Consider the following 19,295-nt stretch of genomic DNA (forward strand, 5'->3'; position numbering starts at 1 on the left):
CATAAACTTAAAATGTTCCAATTTAGTCAGAAGAAGTATTAAATTAGTATACTTTCTGCTACAAGTACATGGTCCATAGTATACTTGCTATACTAATACTTACACTCAAGCATACTTAATACAATTCAAGTATACTACTTTTTGCTAAGGGTTGTTATGGTTGAGAGCCTGTACATTTGGTTTGTACTGGTTTCCGTCTGACTTAATGGCGCTTTAACGTTTTATGAGTTACGTGTGGCTACAGCAGGGGTATTCAATTAAAATTTAAATTCAAATTGGCTTTATATCAGACCAGAAATAACACAAAACATGTTGATTTCATGAAAATCTGAACAATTATGACCTGAAGTTACTTATCTTACATAAAATAGTAAAAAACTATACATAAATGTCAGTATCAAGGGGCTGATATAAACATCCCACCTTCTTAAAACAATGAGATGTCAGACCTTTGACCACATTTAACTGTAATCCCGGCTGCTTTTCCTTCAATGCCTTTTGGTCGCAATTTGGTCTTTTATTCAAGGTGAACGTTTACGGCTCATATAGTGAAGCGGATGCAAACGGAGAAAAGAGCCTGGTTCCCGTCTTGATTAATGCTCTGTTGAAGAGATAAGCTCCCCGATGTGTGTGAGTGTGATGTCATCAGAGGCCTGAACACAATCTGCTCTGTGAGTTTAGATGAATATCAACTATGATGTCAGATTGAAACAGCCACTTTTTTCTGTGCTTAGTGTTTGCTAATGTGAGTTTTCTTAATAAAAAGTCAAGAACGTCCTGTAAAACATCAAACTCTACATGACTGCAGCATGAAAACTCATTTTCTGTCAGTGACATTTCGCACAAATAGCTCAGGACGATCTGCGTCCAAACTGGAATGAGTTCCATATTCTCCCGCAGACACAAAGCGCTCTCAGCAGAGTCGCCCTCCCAGGACACGTTTTACGTGTCTGTAGCAGCTTGCACACTGTGAAAATAATGACCGGGAATCAGATCTGGTCTTGTAAACTCTGAGCAGACGACCTGCCGTGGCTCTGAACCCGCAGCGCAAAGAGTTAAAATTCAGATTTTTTTTTTCTTCCTGTGTAAAAAAAAAATGCAGCCTTTGTTTCTGGGTCATGAACCAGCCAAGGTCGGTGGCTTTAACCGAGCCACACAAACACACGCGTGCTTCAGTTTCCACTAATTGATTCCCTTTTCAACAGAGATGTGTGTGTGTGTGTGTGTGTGTGTGTGTGTGTGTGTGTGTGTTTACTTTAAAGGATCTGTCAGGAGTTTAAGTAAATAGATAAGTGACAAAGTAAACACCCATCCCTCACGCGCACACACCCACACACACACATAGAAACAACACTTCAGGGAGTCACACACATAAACTGTGCCTTATGTCTCATATTAATAAATTGTTCTGTGTTCATGCGGTTTGCCAGTGTGTGTGTGTGTGTGTGTTGGCAGTTCTCTTACAGTCTCTCTCTGCAGTAAATCCATCCACACTCCCTGACCTAACACTGGGTTAATGAGGTGATCCAGCAGCAGGGGACGGTTGGTAGAGGTCTTTGGGTCATGAGTTTCATTTTGCATAGTGTGTGTGTGTGTGTGTGTAGCCTATGTGTGTGTGCAGGCTTCTGGGCATGCAGGGTTTTAACGAGCGCAGCCAAATGCAGCGTTCATGATGGCGTAAAATCGAGTTTGCACGGGACAAATATGATATGAGGACGTGTGATTGTGAATAACGACGCTGATTGTTGCTGATTTTGCACAGCGACTCTGCCATGTCTGCACATTTCCTGCAGAAATTACTGAGTATGTTTTGGTGAAGGCAGAAGTCCCATGATGTCACTGTGGATCGGAGGCTCTGACATATGACCTCCAAAAACATTTGTGTATATTTACTTAGATTGATGGGTAAGGGACTGGTAAAGCTTGGCAAGTAATGTATTGATTTCCTGATCTGATTCAGAACAAGCTTCTCGTGTTTTGGTCCAATTTCTATCTTTTTTCCCCTTTTAATGGTGTTAGCATGCTAACCAGCTAGTCCCAGCCCGGTTGGCCAACTTTGTTACTTTCCGATACCGAGGCACTGCAGATTTCAGAGGAAGTAGCTCTGCTCACAGCTGCCTGTTAAAGGGACAACGAGGAGTTTCTATTTGGTTATAAAAGAGTCTCACATTAATGTGGATGAATCTCCGCTATACCCACACTTGTTAATGGGCCCATTTTCGATAAATATATTGTTTTGTCTCTATCATTATTTTGTTATTATTAGTGGTGGTGGAAATGCTGGTCGAGCCGACCAGCGTTTCTTTACTTTCGGTTTCGTGGCGAGTCATGAGAATAAAGCCGCCGAATCGCCGTTTATGGTCGGAACTACGACGGTATGTGATCGTCTTCGAACCTCTGACTTTAATTATTGATGAATGAAAACATGAGTCTGTCTTGCGCCGGTCAAAGAATTTCACAGTGCGCGCGGAGGCTCATAAATGTAGTGTGAAAACACTTAGCTTTTCCAAAACTCCTCGTTGTCCCTTTAACTAGTATACCTCGAAAACAACTCTGTCTCATAACGTTCGAATGCAGGTCACAACTTGTCCACCAGAGTGTTTTGGAGTTGTTGGATTGTGTATTTGATGAGTTTGATGAGGGAAACCAAGAAATCCCATTAGCCTCCGTAGCGTAGCTCTGAGCAGCTCACGGCTCTGCTACGCCGTTCTAAAAATAGCTTGCACCGACAATTAAAGGTAACAAACCTACTGCTATGACTATAGTGATTATGGCAATGGGCCAATTTGCCAAAATGTTGAACTATCCCTTTAAGTTGATCAGAAATAGACATTATATGTTTGATATTTGTTCAATAAGCTGTAGCGGTTGCCTGTCCTGACATGTATACGTTTGGTGGGGGGAGCATTAATCACCTCCCTCGTTCCCCCTCAGTCCAGCCCAGTCTGTAGCTGCCAGGGGCCAGACATGGGTAACTGACAGTTTGCTTTCACAAGCATGACGGGGCCCCTGTTGGGAAAGAGTCCCGCAGGTGATCCCTATGGAGTCAGTAATCAGGACCTGAGCTGGAGGGAGAGGAGTGGACGAGGAGCAGCAGCAGCAAATGAAGTGTATTTGACTTTTAGGTTTCAACATGTAATTGTACAACAGTGACAATGGGACATAAAGAAGGTGCAAAGAAAACAGGACCAGTTAAAACCTGCTGCTACAATACTGAAACAACACTTGCTGCTTCTGTGACCTTTGTCGGCACCTCAGCTTCAGGTGAGATGCCGCTTCCAGATGTAAACAACTCATTACGATGGGCAACGAGTGTCGGCAGGCCTGACACATCTGAAGGTGATGTGGGAGGGACTAAACACCCACACTCACCGCTTTAGGGTGAGAAGTTATCGACATACTTGAGTTTAATCTGTTTAACTTGGAAAAATATAAATGAAAAAGTAAGTATTAATCAATGCCAACTTATAATTGCATAGACATTGTTGGAATCATTATATGTCACACTGCATGTAGGGAAGTAAAGCTGTAGGTTTAGTAACTTCCCTCAGATAATGAATCAGATGTGCAGCGGCTGACAGCAGGGCAGGACGAGGAAGGAGCAGGCGTGTTTTAGAGGTTTGCCTCCACTGCCAGGTGCTTGCTGGCACACCTGTGTGAAGCCTGAGTGCAGGTGACATGCTCATTTCCAACTGCTGACAGACAGGACCGACTCTCAGGCAGTGAAGTGTGAAGACTCACATGCAAATACACACGCACACACACACGGCTTCTGACATTTACGACTGACTCGCTGCTGTAGCGGTTGCTGCTCGATGGCCAACTGTGTCTGTGGCGCCTTGCCGCCGGCTCGGAGTTTTAGAGCCAAAGTGGAAAAACCGGTGGCACCGACTGTGCCACGAGGAAATACCAGACCAGGTCGGTCAGTGAGTTTCCGCTCTGCTTTCTCCTGTCAGCTGCACCTATTAAAGGTAAAGGTAACCCGAGTGAAGGTAGCAACAGAAGGCCATTTCATTGTACATCAGCAACCGTCCTGTTGTCCTTATGGGTCAGATTGACCCAATCTGTTCCCTCCATCCATCTTTTTTCCTTCCTTTTCCCCTTCCTTCTTTCCACAATCATTTTCCCTTCCTTCCTTCCTTCCTTCCTTGAACGATCTGTTCCCTCCCTCCATCTTTCTTTACTTCATTTTCCCCTTCCTTCTTTCTACAATCCTTTTTCCCTTCCTTCCTTCCTGGACTTCTTCTCTTGTTTGAACGAGAGTCTCTTCAAACAAGAGAAGAAGTCACGTTGCTTTTTTTTACTAAACTCCACAAGAATAAGATGACCTGGATGACTGAGAACCTTCACAGACATATCTTTCTTTCCTTCCGTTTGCCCTTCCTTCTTTCCGTAATCCTTTTCCCCTCCCTCCCTTCCTTCCTTCCGTCGTCCTTACTTCTTCCTTCCTTTTTGACCCAACTGACCCAATCGGTTCCCTCCCTCCTTCTATCTTTCCTTCCTTTTTCCCTTCCTTCTTTCCTCCCATCTTTCCCTTTGTCCTTCCTTCCTTCCTTCCTTCCTTCCTTCCTTCCTTCCTTCCTTCCTTCCTTCCTTCCTTCCTTCCTTCCTTCCTTCCTTCCTTTCATCTTTCCTTCCTTCATCCTTACTTCTTCTTCCTTCCACTTGATCCAATTGACCTGATCTGTGCCCTCCCTCCATCTTTCTTTCTTTCTTTCCTTCCTTCTTCTTCCTTCCTTGAGTGAATCTGTTCCCTCCCTCCATCTTTCTTTCCTTCCTTTTCTTCTTTCCACAATCCTTTTTCCCTCCCTCCTTTCCCCTCTTCCTTCCTTGAACGAATCTGTTCCCTCCCTCCATCTTTCCTTCCTTCTTTCCACAATCCTTTTTCCTTCCTTCCTTCGTCCTTACTTCTTCCTTCCTTTTTGACCCAACTGACCCAATCTGTTCCCTCCGTTCTTCCTTCTTTCCTCCCATCTTTCCCTTCGTCCTTCCTTCTTTCCCTTCATCCTCCCTGCCTTCCTTCCTTGACCCAGGAGGACAACAGGATGGTTAGAGATTTACTGCATTTGGAAAGAAAGCAAAGTGTGAAGTAATACTAAAGTGTCACTGTCAAATTTTCATACTTAAAGAATCTGCGATGTGTAGTTTTCAGCTTATTATTGTTTCACACAAATAGTTAAAAAGCCAGTGACAAGGAGAAGTGCCTGCTGTGGTGTGTTTACTGCTGCAGTAGTCTCATTGAGGATAATGACACACAATCATGATTATGGGACAGTTTTCAAAAGCATTAAGGGAAATTGGAGTTGCAAATGTTTGAAGTAAACATCCAGCTGTTAGAACCTATTGTTAAACACATCTGGATGTGTGATTTTCCACACCAGAATTCTCCACATGCTGGGGAGGTTGGAGCCTCCAACATTAGCATCTTTTACTGAGATTACAGCGAAGTTGCAGCGAAAACAGGCGACGTTGGAGATGTTGAACCAACTGAGACGGGAGGAGGGAGAATCCTGTGTTTCTGTCTAACAGCTGAGAGACAGTGGGACGAAATGTGACGCTATTAGTGACCAATCACAGTTGTTGAAGTCAGAGGTGCGTCGTAGGTGCATGTCAGGCTACGATGATGGCCACACCTACATCATACCAAGAGAGCGTCAGTTCTATCCAGAGGCGTAACCTCGGCCTTCACATGCTTCATTTGCTTCCAGTGAAAACACCACATGGTGCCTTGATGACTACTGCACCCGTGCTACCTTAACCTCTGGTTTCTAAGATTAGCAACATCCACATGGAGAATAAACGGCAAAACTACAGAGACGAAACCATCTTCAGTTATTTTTTTTACCTGCAGGCACTTAGACCATAGTTCATTACAAGTGTGCAGAGAACCAGAGAAGTGGCAGGTACAGTATATCTGCAACGCCGCGAAGGAATGAAGCAACAGTCGTCAGTGTCATGAGCCAAAATGCACAATAAATCAAAATGAGACGGGTCAGTGTCAAACTGAAATATTTCTGCCTTTATAATGATTTTACCAGCAACAACTTCTTGACTGCTGTACCTGCAGTTTAAACATCAACATGATTTACTGGCAGACAGTGCGCGCTCCACTTAGACTAATATCTGGGACTTGACGATACAAGTCTGGTCTACAACGACTTAAGCAGGGAAAAAAATCAATAATAATAATAAAAAAGTGTCTGTTGGCTTGTGCCCACTAACACCTCCAGCTAAAGACAGATTAGGTTGTAAACAGGCAGGTTGTAGTGTTTTACTCCACACCCCCTCGCAGCGATGTTTCCTCGAGGTTTGACGGGCAGCAGCTTGGTGTTCAAGTGCTGCTTTGCATTTCCATCACAGCAGCATGAACAGCAGCAGCAGCAGCAGCAGCAGCAGCATACAGTAGCTGGCATCTCTGCCAGACAACAGAAAACAGCCATGCGTCAGTGAGGCAGCCGCATGGCCCGACACCAAAGATTAAATCACTCTCGAATGATGATTGATCATGAGACAATAATCCAGCTTGTTTGCTGGGTGGTTCTGTCATATCACTGATCTGCACTCTGCCGTGAAGAACGACTGGGACCGAACAGGGCCAGAAGGAGGAGAAATAGTGACTTTGCTATAAAAATGCTTGTTTCTGCTTTTGTGTAAAGACAAATGTGGACACAGAGATGCACGGAGCAGCAGATGTTGATTTGATCGAGAGTTGGGAAGAGGCACAGAGGAAGGATGAGTGGAGGGAAAGACGATAAATAAAAGGAGGTAAGAAGACATCTGACTCAGGATCAGCTGCCAACGAAACCTTTAGACAGTTTTACTGATGAGCTGTGACATGTTGAGATATTGATTTGTAGGAGAGTTGACGGGTTTTACTTCCTTTGTGTGTAGTTGTGTGTGTTTTTATTTAGATGAAAGGCTGAGGCTTTCTGTGCAGCTTTGGAGAAAGAGGACTTTGTGTGGGAGGTTGTGTTTGTAATTAAGTTTTTACACTAGTACTTAGCGTGTGTTTGATTGTTTCTTTCACACAGTCCATTGTGTTTGTTGTGACATATTTATGTGCTGCTGGTGTCGGTCGAGGTTTTTTGCTTTGTTTCGCCTCGCTGCGGGCGTACAGTCGCTCCGATGTCGAGGCCACGGACACGTCTTCCTCTGCCGACGTTTAATGAGAGATTTCAATGTGTTTATTGTTTTTAATTTTCTCAACTTGCTCCTCATGACCGTCTCTTCATCCATCATAAATTCTTGCCATTTCACATTTAACAGCACTTCGGTTTTTGCAGAACATTTTTAAAGTGTGACTGCAGCGGAAACAAGCATGTGTTAGTATCAAACTCCCATTGGTTTGGCCATGGAGGCAAATCTGTATCATCAGATTCTGGAAATTAAAAAGCGGTGAATTTGTTGCACTGAATTGCACTGAAAATCACATTTTCTATTATTTGTTGTTGTTTTTTTCAAATCTGCATCTTGAAATTCAATATAAAAACATTTAATAAGTCATTTCATGGCTATTTTCAATTATCACAAATTCAAAATGAAAAATTTAAGGTAAAAAAAAAAGTTAATTATATTCAAGTTGGTCAGATCCACAAGATTTGAGTTAAAACGTCCGATTCAACATCCAGGATACTGGAAATAATCAATCAATTCCATCCAGCCAATCAAGTTAACTCCAGTGGTCACATGACAGATGTTGAAGTTTCATGAGTTTAATTTAGAGCTGGAGTAATTCTAATGCATATTTAAAAAAAGAAAAACACTAAAAAACTGCAAGAGCTGCCGCCATGCTGTATCCACTGTTACTAAAGTGTTTACCAACAGCTGCAGGGAGTTGTTGATCCATTAATGTGGCACCATTTCCTGGTTTGAACTCTGACTCACAGGACTTGATCATCAACATGTCACCACCTATAACAACAATGGCACAAATGCAGCTTTACTCATTCACTTCATTCATGTCATGCAAAGCAGCTTTAACACGGCACCCATCACATAACTGTGGACGCACCGTGTACTGTACCTTTAAGAATGAACCAATACAAGTGATGGAAAAGGTTTGACCTGATCAAAATAAGTATCTTAGACATTTTGTGTGTGTGTGTGTAGTGATCCAGATGTGTGTGTACCATCTCGTACAGTATATGAACATTTAGCTGCAGCTTTTGAGGCAACAGGTTGAAGTGGTGAAACTGATTTTACCCTCAAGCTCCTCAGCCATGAGGTAACTAGATACTTCACCACAGGGAGTTAAGGTAAAGTTTGTACCACTAACTCACTTCTACCTTCTTTTTTTTTTCTCCACGAAAGTGAGGTCATCTCCCTGTGGACGGACCTCCAGACAGGATTAATGATCCACTCTCTCCGTCCTTCAGTCTCCTCCTGCATGCCCCTGCTTCTAGACGGCGTTAAGCATTAAGTCATACCTGCATACCTGTAACTTTAAAGCAGCAGGCAGAACTGCTCCTTTTGTTGCTCCTTTATTGTGGTTGCCTTTGTTAGCAGTGTTTCCAAGTCGTCTTGGGGATTTCTTTAATCTCCATAATGCTCCCTGATGGCGTGGAGTGTAAATAAGGAATACCAAACCTCCATGTCCTGGTTTCAACCGCATCCTCCCTTTGATAGTGCTCACCCCTGATAGGAATGAAGTGGAAAAACAATACAAACAAATGACAAAGAACTAAAGGAGTTGAAGATCTGACATCAATTAAAGACTTCTAATAATGACCGGCAAAAACCCCCGGCCAAGCTGGAGAAGGGAAGAGAAACCTTTTCTTTTCTTTTTACTCACAATTAAGGAGGCTGGTGTAAATCCTTTAAGAGTTGATTACTGTAAATAAAAAAGGTTCAGCTAAGTGGAGCAGTGCGTTCTGCTGAAAGCTGTGTTGTGTTTTGTTTGCACAGTTGCATTTACTTAAAGGTGACCTGAGGAGTTTTGGGCCGAAGTAGAGCTAATGAAAAGGGTTTGTTAGGAGTTGGCTCTTGTTTTGTTTTGGAAGAAGTACACATGGGTTTAACTGGATGCTTTTTGTAAGGACAGAGATGCAGTGATTGTTTGTGATACTCACGGCGATCACACAACACATTTTGGGCAGTAACACTGAATGCTACGATGAATGAAGAATATATCAACATTTTGTATTTTGTTTTGCAAATCATATAATTTCCACTCTCCTTGGCACCAGTGAAGGTCTTTTTTTATGGGGCTGCATGATACTGTATGGGCATAATGTCATTTCAGTGAGAAAGGTTATTTTGTTTTTCATTTTAACATAAGAAAATATGAAATTGATCGTTTGATTTGTGTTGGTTTGGAACCAAACAAACAAGTCCTGTTACATCTTAAGATTAGGGTTAGGGTTGCACTGTATTTTGCTTTTGATCAACGCAGTGCACTTCTGCTTTCCGGAGCATCAACATAATTCCAGTGCATTACAAAAAATATAACTTAAAGGAGTCGTAGTTGGCCAGGTCGCAGTATTTGTGCTTGAACAGGATTTTCTCGGACTCCCTCGTCCTCAGTCTGAGAGAATGTCATATCTGGTTTTTGTTTTACTCTGTAGGCTCGTTGGAGTCGGTTTGTTTACAGCAGATTTTGGATGAATGGAGGCAGTCATCAGCTACTAGCTATTAAAACACCAAATTTCTCTCTCTCTCTCTCTTGCACCGTCGTCTCATGTCCTTTTCCCTCCCTCACTCGTTGTCTATTAGTCTCCCCTTCTCTCTACCTTTTTCCTATCACGGGGGAGGACAAAGGTTTATGTGGGCCTTTCATTCTGTCTCACAGTGAGAGATGGCTGCAGTGTATTGTGGGTAACAGAATCCAGCTGTGTTGCAGACGGTGTTTGTGTGTGTGTGTGTGTCTGCTGGTGTGAACATGTGCAGGAATGTGTGTGTATGTGTGTGTGTGTGTACATGTGCAGTGCTCTACAGGTCTCGGGTGCATGTTGACCTGTTTCATGTCATCCTGACGGCGACGTTTCTCTTTCATCACGCGGCCTTATCTGCTCTCATACAAATAGCAGAGGATTCACTGCGTGCCACGAAGTCTTAGCAGCAGAATGCTCACTGTCACATTTAATTATGAATTTATGAAAGAGCAAAGAGAACGTAACTCCAGAGTTCTGTTATTACAGCGTAACGCCGGACTGATTGCATGTGCTGGATGGCAGATTCTTGGCTTTGCGATGTGGGCTCCAGTTCAGTATCAAACAACAGGACCAAAAGGCTGAGATGTTGAAGTAGGCACGCACAGATTAAGCTGTAAGCTTTTCGTTCCTCACTTCATCTTCTCTGGGCATCCTTGCTTCCTCCCACTTGATCCTGTCATTCCTTTGAAAAGCTTTCACAATAAGAGGAGGTGTACTGGTGTATGAAGCAGCTGTGATTGAAGTTAATGCAAGTTCTTCAGAAAATATTGTGTTTAGGACATTTCCTCCCAGCTACTAACTCTATTCTGCAAAGATTTCAAAAAAAAGTCAAGACAATTGCCGTGACACACTGATAATAATGTCTTAAAATCAGCTGCTTTGACATTTACAGATGTCAAAAGGTGACGTTTAAAGGCATAATTTACTAAAGTCTGCTGTAATAACATGCAATCCCTTCACTGTGGGAGTAATCTTTCAGGAAAGGAGTCAAGAAAATAAAAGCTCTTTCTGGCCCCTTGCTGTAAGTCATCCCCTCTCTCCTCCTTCCTGTCCCTCTCTCTCACTGCAACTACGATAATGCCTGGAAAAAAAACAGCTTTAAAAAACAATAATCATTTGCTGAATCCCTGAAGTGTGAAGGAGATTCAGTTTTTCAAACAAGAAAGCTTCAGAAGGGCGGATATTCGCAGTCATGGAGGTTTGAATCCTTATCCTCTGCGGCTGAAGGTGCTTCCACCTCATCACCTGGCTGCACAGAGCATGCAGCCAGTGTGTTTCCCTGCAGTAAACTTATACAGTGATGACACATCCTCTCTGGAAGGTTTACAACAGTGCATGTTCTGACATATGTTGGACCAGCCAAGCCAGGAGACCACATGCACAGTGTTTGCTTTGGATTTGAGATGGCAGACATGGTTTTTAAAAGGATCTATTTTAAGTAGTGGTGGAAGAAAAGCTTGTTTTGTTATCTTTCGTATTTAATATGCAAACTGTTCAAAGAAAAAACCTCTCTCTCCCTCTTCCTTGACTCTGAAACACAATTATTCCTCCGTTCATATTCCAGTCATTCCTCTCTCCTCCCCTGCAATCAAAATGTACCAGCGGCAGCAGCACCCTTAGAGGAATGACAAGTAGCTCCTATTATAACCATGTTACTGTTCTATAAACAGTGTGTGTGCACACAAAGAAAGATCTGGATTCCCAAGCACAGTGTGTCTGTAGGCCGACTGAGGCATGCACCTTAAACAAAAGCAGTTGCAGAGCATAGCAGCAATACTTCATCATCAGTGGAGCATGATGTCCGACAGTTTCAACGTGCATGTCCTTTGGCGTTGGCTTTAGCCTTGAGTCTGAATAATGATCATTACTCCAGTGACGGAGTGGTTTGGTGACTTTCAGATGATGCCAGACATTTGTTTGCGGTGGTTGCCTTTGTCTCTATTCATGTCTTTGCACAAAGTAAAACTAATCCCATCACTGTCACACAAACATTTCAGTTTCTTGGTGACTCAACTTCCTCCTGTGGTGAACTGTCAAAGCATCACATTGCATTTTGGATCATGTTTGTCTTTCATGAGATGTCAAAAACTACTACGGACTGTCAAGTGAGAAGGTGATTTGACAGCACAACCGAGCCTGGGCTAGCCAGTTAGCATGCTAACTTCAGTACAAGAAAAGAAGCGTTAGAAAGAGAAGTAAAACATGCGTAAAATGAGAGACTCTTACAATTAAAGGAATCCAGTTTGAACACTTAACTTGTAAGATTTCCTGTAGCCTGCTGTAAATACCATTGCATGTTAAAAAAAAAAGTGGTAGCATCTAGCTGAGAACTGCTATTCATGGACTGGCTAATTAAAACATAACACGTATTGTCAAGTAAGAGATTAAAGATGAAAGGTTTGATCTTTCCCTTTTTACCCACTGAAGCTCTACCACCACACCACTGCAACTTCTGGTTTATATTAGCTGCTTTTAGAAGTCCCAACTTTGGTTTTTAAATCTTGGTCACCACTAGAATACATTAGTCACTTTAAACTCTCTGTTTCCCACTTTCTTTCTTCCTACCCCCCCTCTTCCTGCTTTTTTCTACTGTGCTAAATAAAGGCAGAACATAAGGGTATATTGCAAATTCCTGCCAGACTGACAAGACCTGACATTGCATGGTGCATGTTATGAGGCGTAGGGAATAAATGGAGTAGACAAAGGGCAGAAAGGGGAACGGGGGCATGGGGCCAGAGGTACGTTCCTGACTTTAATAAAAACATCTCAGGTTTCTCCTCAACTTCCACCTCAGGAGTCTTGAAGAGGGCAAGAGTGCAAGAGTTTATTAACACAAACCAGGTCAATGGATGCGTCAAGTGGCTACAAAGCAATCACACAATACAATTATATCAAATTATGAGAAAGTAAAGAGGTCTGGTTAGATCAGGGTGTGATTGTCTATATCCTTGCACAGTGACGTGATGTGTTTAGATAGTTTGATTGATAAAACTTTGTGCCATAAACGTGTGCACAAATACACACATTCATTGTGTGCTTTATTATGATAAATTACAGCTTGGCACTCACCTCCATCGTCTCACTCTCTCCAACACATTTACACTCATACATCACCGCTTGCCCAGCAATTCCCTGCAGTCTGGTGTGTTCTGCTTATGTTTTTGGTAACATGATTAGGCAAATATGTCAAAGCATATGATTGAATGTTTGTGTATGCGTGTGTGTGCCTTCACCCTCACAGCATATTTGCCTTGGGTATGTTTGTATGTTGAAGCCGTGTGGGCGTCCAGCTGCATTACAGCAGACTGCATTGCATGGGCTAAGGACTGTGTCATAAACACAGGAAAAAGGCTGAATAGGTTTCTCACTTACCCCAGGAGGGGTCACCCTGGGTGGGCTGCGGTAACCTGTCGCCTTGGCCTATGGGTCCTGATCCCTGGGGTGTCTGGTCATTAAGGATATAAACCATAAAATCCCTACAATGAGAGAGTAATTTCACTGTTTGCATATACAGTATGCCTGTGGGTTACATTGCTAGATTGTGCAGCTTTAGAAATAGGACTGAGAAAAAAATGTATAACCTTTTTATTTGATTCATTCTACTTAATGTTAATTTTGTACTGTAAAATGTCACTTTTATGTTGGACCACCTGAGTATTCAAGTGGTGACTAATACAAACCATTTCTTCTTTTATGTCTTTCAGAGTCTGAGGCCTGACGTCACCATGTTACCTTACGTCCTGTTCTTGTTCCTCTCATCTGGTCTGGTTTTATCCTCCGACTGCCCTGCAGACTGCTCCTGCCCAGTCCAGGACTCAATAATGTGCAATCATCGACAAGCCAGCACTGTGCCCCATGTTCCTCTCACCACCAGAGACCTTTACATCTTCAGCAACGGTATCAGCACTCTGTCCCAAGATGACTTCAAAGGCCTGGTGGAGTTGGAGATGCTAGACTTGAGTCAGAATGAGCTGGCAGAGATTCCAGATGGTGCGTTTGAGATGCTGTCAAAGCTGAAAAACTTGGATCTCACCTCTAACCAGATTACCCATATTTCAAAAGACAGTTTTTCTGGGTTGGTCCAGCTGGAGAGGTTGTATCTCCATGAAAACCGCATTCAGAGTATAGATTATGAAGCTTTTGATGGTTTAGAGATGCTACTGGAACTCAAGCTCCAAGGGAACCAGCTCACCTCTCTGCCGTCCCTTAATTTCCCCAGACTTCTGCTTCTAGACCTGAGCAACAACAACATCCCAAACCTGGGAGCCCCAGACCTCCAGACTCCCCACCTAGAAGCACTGAAGATTGCCTCTCTTGGGCTCACCACTGTGGATGAGGATCTCATAGCTTCCCTCGGGAACCTCCATGAGCTGGACATCTCCTTAAACCAGTTAACTGAGGTGCCGCAGGCCCTAAAGCAAGACTCCCTTAAAGGGCTGATCAAGCTTAGCCTGGCAACCAATCCATTTGGTGAGCTGAAGATGGAGGACTTCCAGAAATTGACTGGACTTCAAGAATTAGATCTCAGTGGACTCAATCTCCAAGGTTTTCCTCAGGGTTTCTTCCAGAGCTTCCCTCGGTTGATGCAGCTGACAGCAGCTGAAAACCCATTCAACTGCTTGTGTCCATTAGCCTGGTTCCCTGTGTGGCTAAAAGAGAAAGGTGTGAATCTTGGAAGGCCTGAGGAAACCAGGTGTCACTTCCCTCTAGTTAATGCTGGGAAGAAGCTTTCAGCGCTGGAGCACAAAGACTTTGGATGTCCACCAACTACAACAGTTTTGACTGGCTTGCCCACTGGAAGTACTCATGTTCCCCTGATGCCCACCACAACTCCAGAAACTACCCATACCAATGCCATTCCTCCCCCTCCTCCACCCAGTGAGGAAACAGTCTCCTCCAAAACAGACAGCTACCCACTTCCACCAGAGCCTCCGGTCTCCCCCAGCACCACCAGCGGTAAACACGAGCAGCACATCTGCCCATCTAACATCTGCGTCAATGGTGGTACTTGTAATTTTGACCCACTGGGTCAGATCAGTTGTGTGTGCCCCTCAGGTACCACTGGCCTCTTCTGTGAAAATGTGGATGAAGTTCCTGAACCACCAAAACCTTCACCAACAGAAGTCTCTGTAGTTGTCCCTGTGATACCTGCTGAACTTGATGCCATCAGCTCACGGCAGGTAACCTCTACATCTATCCTTCTGGACCTGCACCGCTTCATCGAGACACGACCAAATATCCGTGGCATTAGGTTGACTTACCGCAATCTCTCAGGGCCTGACCGCCGCCCCATGATCCTGAGTGTACCGGCATCTTATCCTGAGTACACTCTGCGAGGTTTGAGACCCAACTGTACCTACTCAGTATGTGCCAGTCCCCTGAGAGTCAACTCAAGAGCTAACAGCTCTGTAGAAACAGTGTCATGCACAGAGGCTCGCACTGAGGGGGTCCCACTGACATCTTCAGAGCCGAGGGTGGAGACACAGAACCAGGTAACAGATACTCTAATCCCTGCTCTAGCTGCCTTGGCACTGGTGCTGGGGTTGGCTGTGGTGGCTGGGACGATCATCTGTCTGCGGAAGAGGAGGCAAGCCAAGGCAGGAATGGAGCTTGAGCTGGGCCCAGCTGATTCTGATCCCATGGAGCTGGAGGGGATCAAGGCATGCCTGGAGAATGGAGGAAATGGTACACTACCCCACAAACAGCCTGAGATTGACCGCTGTCACAATCCACAGCTGCCACAATCGTTGCAACAAAATGGGAGCTTAGACTATGAGGTACCTTTGATGCAAGGACACTGCCCATCAAATAACAATATAGCATCCCTAAAGCCATCCTATTTCTGAGATGCAAAAAAAATACAAACACTTGGAAAGATGTTGGAGTGATTGGGCTTGCCCATCGGGACTTGTGAGATCCTGTTATGGCTCACTTAGTGGTACAAAATATGATTTTCATTCCAATTTCACAAATCCACAATTCGAAAAGTGGCACTTACTTATTTGGACTTGTTCAAATGCTAACACTAAATGATGAATTTAAGATTACGTAGCAAATTGGAAATGTGCTAAACCACTGTGGGACAATAAACAGGGTGTGGTTTAAAGTCAACTAGCCGAGTTTGATGGTGGTGAGACCTAACCAAGTGATTAACCTAAGTGCAATCGACTAGAGGGGTCTTAGTAGCAGAGTGAAAACGGAAGTGCCTTTTTGCATTGACACAAATGTAATCGGCGGCTCATTTTTTGAATATTTCTTTGTTTATATGAAAGACACTGTGTGAATGAGCTGTAATCTTGTTGCTGGATTTGGGAGATACGGTAAGGAGAGAAGTGCCTCCAGATTTATGGCTACAGAAGAGGAGGAAATGACAGTGATTTAAATAAAAACAGGGATCCAGACTTGCTTGGACCACACGTCCTGGTACAAAATGGGGTTTTTTCAACCAACTCCAACTGCTTCATGGGAATTAATACAAAGAGCTTGCACTGAAAGAAATATTCCTTTTCCTTTTTGATGTCCCAGTGATGAACTGCCACAAGACCAACGGTCACATAAGGAAAAAAAAACACATCATAAAGCTAGTAATAGGTTGATAACCATAAAAGCTGCCTTTACTCCAAACAGTGCTGTTGACATGATGTAATCTGAAACAAAACTTTAAAGTTTCATCACATGCGGATTTGGATTTTTCTATGTCAGCAGATCCACAATAATTCTTTCCACACATCCCAAATCTTCTGGCTCCATGGAGATAAATTTGCTGTGAAAGATAAATGGACTGAACGAAGAGCCATTGTAAATGGACTTGCCTGCATTGTTCTGTGCCGTGACTAGAAGGCTCTTTTATCTAGCTGATATAATATTCTGTTTCTGTCATGTGTTTTCCTTTTTTTTTTACTGTGTTTTTTTGTCGTTGATGTCCATTCAGATTTTGTTATTGCTGTCATTTGAAATGTCATTGTTTTTTCCTCTTTAAAATGCTTGCTAGTTTACTAGTGAGGCCAGCGCTAAAAGCAACCAGCAATAATCAAATATCATAAGAATTTTAATGAAAAGATAAGATTAAAACGCTGTTATCTGTGCACAGTATAACTGAGGAAGTCACCACATAAATCTAAATGTCAAGTGGCAGACACTTTGCTGTCTCTGCCAGGTCTGCCAATGCTTCCATGGTTAAGACAAGCCTCAGACTGTATTTGACTGCCAGAGCTCCTAAAACCGTGTTCAAAGGCTTTTTGCCACATATCCCACTCATATAAAGTGGCACACGCGTGCCCAAAAAAGAGACATTCGTGGTGAGTTACTGTGAGTGCCAGTAAATTTTAGACACATGTTTCCATTCTCAGCTGCACATTTCTGAGATATGGTTTAAAGTATTCCATCCATCCATCCATTAGCTATACCGCTTATTCTTTGAGGCTTATGGGGGGCTGGAGTCAATTAAAGCTGACTTTGGGCAAGAGCAAGAGGCAGGGTACACACTGCACAGGTGACAGGTCAATCACATGGCTGATATATAGAAGTCACATTCACACCTTTGGACAATAAGAGTCATTAACCACACTGCTGTTTCTGTGGACTGCGGGAGGGAGCTGGTATACTCAGAGGAAACCCTTGCAGGCCGGTCGGCAGATTCAAACCCAGAATCCTCCTGCTGTGAGGGAGCAGTGGTAACCGCTGACCCACTGTGCCGCCCCCTAAACAGAGGTCCCCTGCAGCTTTTTGTACTCTGACACACTTTTGCTGGTTTTCTGACCTCCCTCCACTTTAACCATCCAGTGTGTTTGTGCTCAACAATGATTACTGGCTCGTGTGTTTGGAGACTGTTTTGCTTGTTTACTGCTAACCAGACTGTGAAATGCACCATTCTTAGGTATTTATTCTCTTTTTCCTGTCTGGGGCTGAGAATGTCACTAGCTTTTAGTGTTACTTTCCTTTTTATTTTATTTTTTTTTACTTCTGAGATATCATTTCTTTTTAAAAAGATGTTAAAGAATAATCTTAAATAGAAAGTACAACAGGCTTACAGAGACGTGCCTTAGCAACATTGGTGCAGAGCCTTACTGAGATCTTGTAGTGTCATGTTACAAGTTGATGTGTCTTTCAGAAACAAAAGGGGCTTTATTTTGCCTCACAAGACAGTGCATTATATTACATTGCAAACTAAAAATGAAGAAATATGAAATGTAATGTTATCAATTCATCCAGGTTGAAGAAAAAAGACCTTCCTTGGTTCTTTGATATCCTTCAACTGAAAGCTTAGACGACTGGGTGTTATCAGTTCGTTTGTTCAGGTGTGCATGTCTGCATTTTTTTTTTTTGCTTTTTGATTTTACTTCCACATCTACAGTACGTTGTCTTCTTTATAACTGAGTCCATGCACTACACATGCACTAGCACTGTCCAAAATCAACTTACCGTTCTCTGGCTTCAGTCCTTCCTTCATTTCTGTCAATATTCCAATATAAACACAGACACAGATGCTCATATATCTGCTTTCCTCCAATATATCAACTGGAAGACACTCTGTATTGCTTTGGACAGTGAGCTGGACAGGAAATGTTTGAAATATTTTCAACATGCTTGTTACAATACCTTCCCTGTTTATTTAGGGAAACTTTTTTTTTCCTCTTACTGTTTTATGTTTGTCAATTATGTCAATTATGTTTTTGTGTATATGTTTGCCAGAAAAGCGATGCTGAGAAAAAGAACAGTATTAAAATGCCATGACGACAATAATAATAGCCTGTGGTTTTGTGTTTAATCAAGACTGGTGTTGGCTGCAGATTCAAGTCACTTTTATGAGTTATTTAATAGTGCAGTAATGTACATGTTAATGTGCTCAGTAGCGAGGGCTTTAGCTGTTTTCCCCCTCCTGCTTGTGGATTTGAGGGATTTGAGCCAATTCTAGGCCATTAAGTCCATTTTGAATGTGCAGAGGTGTCGTAATAAAGCCGTGTTAAAAACAACTACTGAGAAAGGATTTCCAGTAACAACATGAGACTGTGCACAGCCTGTACCTCTCAATTCATCATTACACACACACACACACACACACACACACACACACACACACACACACACACACACACACACACACACACACACACACACACACACACACACACACACACACACACACACACACACACACACACACACACACACACACACACACACACACACACTCTAACCTCAACCACAACATGATTATTTGTGACGTTATGTTGGTGTGTGGATGGAGGTCATTTTCTGTATTTCCTGCTAATCGCCAAGAACAGATGCCAGTGGAAAAAATTACAAAATAGCACAGAGTTTCCAAATCATTTTGATTACAAGACCTCGGGTGCCTTTGCCAGTGGCTGCTCAGAGCTTGCTGACTCAGAGTTTACATTTTTTCACGTGTTAGCCACAGTTAAGTGCAACAAAAACAACACACAATAAACTAAAAGTCCAAACACACAAGATGCAACATGTAAGGGTAGAAGGTTAATTTCTCTTCTGAGAATCTGGCAGATCATTCCTATACCAGCTTGATGTTCAGATTATTAATTCAGATAGTTGTGGTTCAGCAACATGCATTCATCAGAAACTGTGGCCAAACAAATGGAGACAGCAGTGACTTCACTGCTCAGGTATGTC

The 19,295-nt window shown here is 43.0% G+C and overlaps 1 protein-coding gene across 1 annotated transcript in view; it reads left to right on the top strand.

The window, feature by feature from the left end:
- The window catches only part of LOC310991506 (vasorin-like), a 32,065-nt gene extending 13,684 nt beyond the window's left edge, over nt 1-18,381 (top strand). Inside the window, exon 2 of the mRNA XM_083979235.1 lies at nt 13,355-18,381. Within this exon, the coding sequence (XP_083835361.1) occupies nt 13,376-15,496 (2,121 nt within the window). The 5' untranslated portion in view covers nt 13,355-13,375 and the 3' untranslated portion in view covers nt 15,497-18,381. The remainder of the gene's footprint in view (nt 1-13,354) is intronic.
- The last annotated feature ends 914 nt before the right edge of the window (nt 18,382-19,295 follow it).

Source organism: Trachurus trachurus, assembly GCF_905171665.1.
Source record: "Trachurus trachurus genome assembly, chromosome: 1".
Lineage (NCBI taxonomy): Eukaryota > Metazoa > Chordata > Actinopteri > Carangiformes > Carangidae > Trachurus > Trachurus trachurus.